The sequence below is a fragment of the Lactuca virosa genome, chromosome 8 (assembly GCF_052849685.1).
Source record: "Lactuca virosa cultivar CGN04683 chromosome 8, Lactuca_virosa_CGN04683_v6, whole genome shotgun sequence".
Lineage (NCBI taxonomy): Eukaryota > Viridiplantae > Streptophyta > Magnoliopsida > Asterales > Asteraceae > Lactuca > Lactuca virosa.
The window spans coordinates 47,724-55,174 of record NC_136433.1 but is presented as its reverse complement, the minus strand read 5'-3'; the positions used below and the strand labels follow the sequence as shown (position 1 = coordinate 55,174).

Sequence of the window (7,451 nt, the reverse complement as noted above, 5' to 3'; positions counted from 1 at the left end):
TGTTACCAAACTTCACGAGACCGCCATTCTTCAATTCTCTGTATTCTCTCAGCTCCTCCTTTCTTCCCGTCATGTGATGCGAACAACCACTGTCGATATATCATTTAGTGTCAAACTGCTCGTCACGAATAATCTGCAAATATTAAGCAGATTTAGGAACCCAAAGGTGTTTGGGTCCCCGTGAGCCTTTTATAGAAACTGGAAATGCAATAGAGAGATCAATCATATAAGTTCGTTTTATTAATGTTGTTTAATCTTTCTTCTTTATTGTGAAAACCTTGATACGATTATCTTTCTGGTTTGATTCATTTGAGTTAGTTTGTTTTTGTTTTTGTTTGTTTCTTATTTGGTTTTTAACAAACTTTCGCTCTTTTTCCTTAGATCTAGAAGAAGTGTGGGACATTGAAACTATTTTCGCCTTTCCTTTATCGTGTGGTGAAGAGGTGGAAGAGCGCGAAACTCCTGGTTTAGAAACGAAGGTGGTTTTGGGAGCTGACTTATGATTTGAAGGATAGGTGGGTTTGGAGCTAGAGGATCTGAGATGACTCGTGTGTCTTTGATCCTAAGGGCTGTAAGGCTTACGAGATGAGAAGCTTTTTGGATTTGCGTTTGATGAGACTTTTTGGCTTTTGGTATTTGATCCATCGTTCGTCTGAGGATTGAAACGCTTTTCATGGTGAACGAAGTTAGGGTTCCTTGACTTCCAAAATTGCTTTCGTTCCTGTAGATTTTTGTTGTACCTTGCATTTCGTTGATGTTTTTATGTTGCGAACTGTTCAGCAGATTATGAACATTCGCTTTTGCCCTTGTCTTTCTTACAGGAGTGTTTTCTTGAACTGAAGAGTTATCAGTGGGATTATCCTTGGTTCCACTGGAACTTCCCTTTTCGTAGGTGGTATTAACCTTATTTAAAGGTTCAGCTACATACCTTCCTTTAACTCTCCATGAGGTCTTCTCAGATAGACCTAATGTTTCGTCTGCATTGTCAATCGGGGCGGACCAAAAGTACTCATCACACCCATCAGCGTTATCAGCTTCGACTAGGGGTGTTAGTTTAACAGTTTGACATTTAGAAACACCATTAACTGTGAAGACCTGGTTAGGTGTCGTTTGGACCTTTGGAAAGACTTTCGCAACTTCCTTTAAAACTTTTGGATTATTTTGAGAAATATGTGCAAATTCAACGGAATTTTCTGAAATAAGAGCTTTCACTTTTCCAAGTTTGTTTTTAAGGAATTGTGAACAGTCAACCTCATCTTCTACATTTCACTCATCTCATCGTCCTCATCGAATTCAGAAATGTTATCAACATTTAACTTATTGTCTGAACTCAATGAATCAAATTTCTATACAGTTTCGGTTTTGATCTTTAATATGTCATTTTCATTGAGTAACTGTATCAGCATGTCCTTGTGGTCCTTGGACTGAATACATGATTCAATTTTGTCAAGTCCAATTCTATAAGCTTATGAGGTTTCGTGTGATGAGACGATAGATTCACATTGATAACAATCAACATCAATTTCATCTTCTTTTAATTCCAAAAATGGCAAGATCATTTTATGAATTTTCTTACCAATTTCACAATTCAAATGCAATTGAGTGATATTAAAATATAGCCTCTTAGCAATCAAACAAAAGATGTTATGTTGTTTTAAAAGCTTTAAATTGTCTCGTTGTAAATAAATGGACTCGTCCCTAGACCTAGAAAGCTCGGACTCTATCTTCTCTCTCCATATCCTTCGTTCCTCACTCTTTGATGACACCCTGCTGATTTGATCGGTTATGTTAGCATTTGACAGGCGAGTTTGTTTCAAACTTTCACTTATACTTGAAAAGGTGAATTTTAAATCGCTTAGTTCAGTTTCATAATTAGATATAGGAACATTAAGAGATTCAAGAATGGTATGTACCTTATTAATCAGCTGATCACATTCATTGATTTGTGCAAGAACAGGCTTCGCAGCGAAGCAACTGTCATCCTTTCTTCCATTCGCTTCTTCTTGTCCTCCATCTGTTGCATATCCTCTCATTTGTGACACGTTGTTTGTCACCACAAAGCACTTTCCTCCCATATGTGAATCACCTTCATTCGCCACAAAGCTCTTTCCGTGAGTGGGTCTTCTAACCTCTTCATCCTCTGAATCAGTGGACCATACCTCTACTCCACCAGACTCATCATCACCATTATTACCCTGCACAATCAAAGCAGGCATCGATTTATCAGCTTTCTTTTTCTGCTTGATTTCCTCAAGCTTGCGAAGATGGTACGCCTCATCATCTTCTCCCTCTTTCTTCTCATTTAATCCCCTCAACATGCACTTTTTAGCCAAATGATTCTTGCCATGACAATAGTTGCAATCATAGCCTAAATCACCAGTAAAATCCGTCAATTCTAATTTGAGAGGAAAAATTCCAAAAATATCCACAAAGGGTAGACCAACTATTTGCGGGAATTGAACCCTTGGGCAAAAAAATGCCAAAGTTTTTATGGTCAAAAAAATGAAACCAAACAACTATCTTCTTTGGAGTCGAACCAAAGAAATAAAATCCATCAATTCTAATTTGAGTGGAAAAATTCCAAAAATACCCACGAAGGGTAGACCAACTATTTGCGGGAATTGAACCCCTGGGCAAAAAATGCCAAAGTTTTTATGGTCAAAAAAATCAAACCAAACAACTATCTTCTTTAGAGTCGAACCAAAGAAATAATTCCCGTCAATTCCTTTTTTAATGAGGTAATTCCAAAAATACCCCTGAAGGTTAATTCCAAAAAAATTGAGATTAAAACCTTCAATATCCACATCAAAGGAAAAAATTCCAATGATAACCGGGATAAACCGGTCAGCAAGAATCTTAAGGTAGAACCAAGAACCCAGAAAGTGGTTGTTTTTATTATAAAAAAGGAAACAACCAACCCAAAGGTAGTACAGTCTGAGGATGACGTACTCGAGCCCGTGTATTGACGGGTGAATATCCCACCACTTGCTAATCGAACTAGCAGTGGCACCCACCATAGTGGAGATTCCTAGTTGCCTAGGAAGAAAACAGCAAATAACGGGGATCAAAACCATTTGCATTAAAAAAATAACCACCTCAAAAAGCAAACGCCTTGAGAAAGTCGGGATAAGACCAACCAACAACGCAATTTTTGAAGGAAAAATGCTAAACCATTTGCCGTCAATTCCAATTATAGAAAAGATATTCAACGAATATCCAAGAAATCTAAATCCAATATAAATTGAATTAGATCCCTTAAATTCCACATCAAAGGATAAAGATCCAATGAAATCCGGGATAGACCGGACATCAAAAATCTTAAGGATAAACCAAAAGATTAAAAAGTGGTTGTTTTTATTATAAAAAAGGAAACAACCAACCCAAAGGTAGTGCAGTCTGAGGATGACGTACTCGAGCCCGTGTATTGACGGGTGAATATCCCACCACTTGCTAATCGAACTAGCAGTGGCACCCACCGAAGTGGAGACTCCTAGTTTCCTAGGAGTAAAACAACCAATAATGGGGATAAAACCCATCTGCATAATTAAATCCACATCAAACGGTAAAAACCTTAAGAAAATCGGGGTAAAACCGATAAGCAAAGCAATTTTTAAAGGAAAATTGCTAAACCCCAATCCGTCATTTCCACTAATCATCAAAAACATCATGAACCTTCTCTCCAACGGGAATACCCCACTTCCTCTTGACATCATCATCAAAGCTCAGAAAACCTCCCTTAAGCCCAATAAGCTTAAGACGAATTTCTTCAAAAAAATTCAAAATGACCTTGTTCTCCATATTCTTTCCTTTCTTGAAGAGTCTGGAATTTCTTTCTCTCCATATATTGTACACCGAGGCAGCAAAAGCAATTTTCATGATGAGAATTCTAATGTTTTTTCCTTTAAGCAAAAGTTGAAGATCTTCAACAATGTTTCTCCACACAAAAGAATCACTTTTAATTTCCACTTTATCTTTCACTTCTTTCCAAACCAATGAAGAAAAAGGGAACTCAAAGAACAAGTGAGAATGGGAGTCTGGTTGAGAATTACAAAGAGAGCAATTCAGATTTTTATTACTATCCCAAAACCTCATTCTATCTTGAGTATTCAGCCTTTCATGAATAGCGAGCCAAAGAATAAAAGAATGTCTCTGAATTCGCTGCTTAAACCAAACAAGATGAACCCATGGAACCATCTGACCATCCTCTCTGAGATCATTCCAAACATGTTGGATATCAAACTCCACTATTTTCCCATCCCTTTTCCTCCATAAAACCTTGTCAGCCACCAAAGGATCAAGAACATGCAATTGGAAATCATTAAACTGAGGGATGAGAGAAATCCAATCTTCAGGCTAAAACCAAGAATTATCACTAATCACATCTTTGACTTTATCCGAAATTCTAAAGCCAGCATTCGAAATTTCTCTAGGGGAGAGAACATGAGAGAAAGCACCAACTTGATGCCAATCATCATACCACATAAAGGTATTAGCACCATTCCCAATCTTATGCACAAAATGATTTCTGAACTTCGATCTCTACTTAATCAAATTTCTCCAACTCCAGCTCAAATCATGTTTTTTTCTCAACATCCCATAAACACCTTCCCTTTAAAATGTTGATGTTGATCCATTTAACCCATAAAGAATCAGAATTAGACATAATCATCCACATTCTTTTGGATAAGATAGCTTTATTCCAAGCTCTCAAATTTCTAAGACCCAAACCCCCACATTCCACAGGCTTACAAACAGTAGACCAAGCTATTTTAGCTCTCCCCTTCTTGGATTCATCACAATTCCAAAGGAAATTCTTCATCATCTTCTCAATCTCCTTAATTGTTTCAGCCGGAATAAGCAAACATGAAGCCCAATACACTGGAATGGAATACAAAACAGAAGAAATGAGTTGCAGTCTTCCAGCGTAAGAGAGAAATTTATTCCTCCAATCACTAATTCTACTTCTCACTTTATCAACAAGCCTTTTGCAATCCCTGACAAATAATCTAGTAGAAATGAGAGGAATCCCCAAATATCTCATCGGAAGCTTTCCTTCAAAAAAAGACAAAGTATCCAAAATACTTTTCTTCACATTAGCTTTAACGTTCCTAAAAAAATATGACTTTTAGAAAAATTAGGGTGAAGACCAGCCACTTTAGCAAATTCATCAAGGCTATCTTTAATCACCCTGACATAAGCTTTATTTCCATGGCAAAAAATCATCAAGTCATCCGCAAAACAAAGATGAGCAAGCTTAAGCTTCTTGCATCTCCAATGGTACTTGAACAAAGCTTCATTCTTTATTCTTCTTTGAAAAATCAAATTAAAAGTTTCCATCACAAGGGTGAACAAATAAGGAGAAAGAGGACAACCCTGTCTAAGACCTCTTTTGTTTTCAAAATAACCATGAAAAGTACCATTCATGCTAATCATATAGGAAGGAGTACTTACACACTGCATAATCCACTTAATCATGGCCGGGTGAAAACCAAAATGAAAAAGAATATTCTGAAGAAAAGACCAATTAACAGTGTCATAAGCCTTCTGTATATCCACCTTAAGCGCACACCGAGAATACCCTTGATATCTATGATACCTCCGAACCAGCTCTTGAGAGAGAAGAATATTATATGTGATTGATCTACCCGGAATAAAAGATGATTGGTTGTCAGAAACAATAGATCCCAAATGATTTCTTATTCTGCCAACAATAATTTTGCTAATGCACTTGTAGATAACAGAGCATCAAGAAATAGGCCTGAAATCACTCACCATTCCAGGAGAATCAATTTTTGGAACCAAAGCAATGACAGTGGCATTGACTTCTTTGAGAATCTTTCCATTAGCAAAAAAAATCTTTGACAGCTTGACAGAAATCCTCTCCAATGATAGACCACATGGATTTAAAAAATTTAGCCGAATGCCCATCCGGACCAGGAGCTTTATCATCATCTATATAAAAAAGGGCTGCTTTAATTTCTTCATTTGAAACAATCTGGACCATCTCAACAGCTTCAACAAGATCAAGTTTTTTAACAAATAGAGAATTTGGCAGCTTAATCTCCCCACAAGGAACCTCTTTTCCAAGAAAATCTTGGAAATAATCAACAAATTCTTTGTACACTGCTTCACCTTCCAGCCACTCCCCTTGTCGATTCATAACAGCTTCAATTCTGTTTTTGTGAGCATTTCCTTTGACAATTCTGTGGAAGTACTTTGAGTTACTGTCACCCTCTTTTAACCAATGAATTTTAGCTTTCTGTTTCAGGAACTGCTCCTCCTTTTCATAAGCAATTTTATACTCTCCAAGAAAAATAGCCTCCAGATCACGAAGTTGCATATTAAAAGGATCCAAATCCAGATCATATTGCACTGCTTCAAGCTCCTTACGGAAGTGCTCAACATTTTCAGAAAAATGCCTTTGAACCTTTAACAGTTGGCGAATTGGCTTTTTGAGAATTTTGAGCTTTTACGTTAATCTAAACATCTTAACACCTTGAACATCAAAGTTCCAAAACATTTCAACCAGAGGTTTCAAATCAGGGCAGAGAGTAAGAACATTAGGGAATTTGAAGGGTAAAACAGTAAACTTTTATCTCACAGGAATCTTAATGACCATAGGACTATGATCAGAAAGTCTATAAGGAAGGAAAGAAGCAAAAATAGAAGGAAACACATCAAGCAGGCGATTATTTCCCATCACACGGTCAAGCTTCTTTAAAATGCCATTACTTCCACAAGGCTTTTGGTTCCAAGTAAAGTTCAAACCATTGCTATTAATATCTTGGATTTCAAGATTATTAATGCAATCGATAAAATCCACCATGCCTTTAGAAAGTCTCGATGATCCCACAGTGCTTTCATTAAGATTTAGAGTGACATTAAAATCCCCACAGATAACCCACGGATCATTTCGAAGAAACAGGTTGTGAAGCTCAAGAGAAGACCACAATAACCTTCTTTCAGTGTACTTATTAGCCGCATACACAAAGGAGCAGAAAACAAACTTGTTGCTTGAAGGAAAACTGACTTTACAATGTATAACTTGATCATTAGAATCAATCAAGTTAACATCAAAGAAATTAGAGTTCCAGCCAATGATGATACGAGCAATATTACCCGAAATACCCCTATTAGCAATCCACTTCTAAGATCCAAAAATCTTATCACACTTCTCTTTGAGATTATAAAAACTAACTTGAGGTTCAAGAATAGCCAATAAACTCACATTATTAGACGAAATCATATTTTTAATTTCTTTTTGTTTAGGAGATTGATTCAATCCCCTAATATTCCACACCCCAAAACTAATCGTCATTGGGACCTGCTTCCATGTTGGTGTCGATCACAGGGACACCACCAAGAACTTCCATTTGATCCACAGTATCCAAATAAGCTAAATCAGCCTCATCGATACCACCTTTAAAATACTCAAATTGATTATCATCTTT

The 7,451-nt window shown here is 36.9% G+C and overlaps 1 protein-coding gene across 1 annotated transcript; it reads right to left on the bottom strand.

Moving 5' to 3' along the window:
- Positions 1 to 5,842: 5,842 nt before the first annotated feature.
- On the bottom strand, positions 5,843 to 7,246 carry LOC145128947 (uncharacterized). Its single transcript, XM_079063713.1, has 3 exons — positions 7,199 to 7,246; positions 6,602 to 7,147; positions 5,843 to 6,448 (listed from the first exon to the last, which is right to left on the bottom strand). Exons 1-3 carry the CDS (start codon positions 7,244 to 7,246, stop codon positions 5,843 to 5,845), a joined length of 1,200 nt encoding a protein of 399 aa, XP_078919839.1.
- Positions 7,247 to 7,451: the final 205 nt, after the last annotated feature.

Coding starts and splice junctions, on each gene's coding strand:
- LOC145128947 (XM_079063713.1), bottom strand. CDS start 7,246: ATGATTTCGTCTAATAATGTGAGTTTATTGGCTATTCTTGAACCTCAA. Junction 7,148..7,198: donor TGGCTATTCTTGAACCTCAA/GTTAGTTTTTAT, acceptor TTTGGATCTTAG/AAGTGGATTGCTAATAGGGG. Junction 6,449..6,601: donor CTATGGTCATTAAGATTCCT/GTGAGATAAAAG, acceptor ATTCTCAAAAAG/CCAATTCGCCAACTGTTAAA.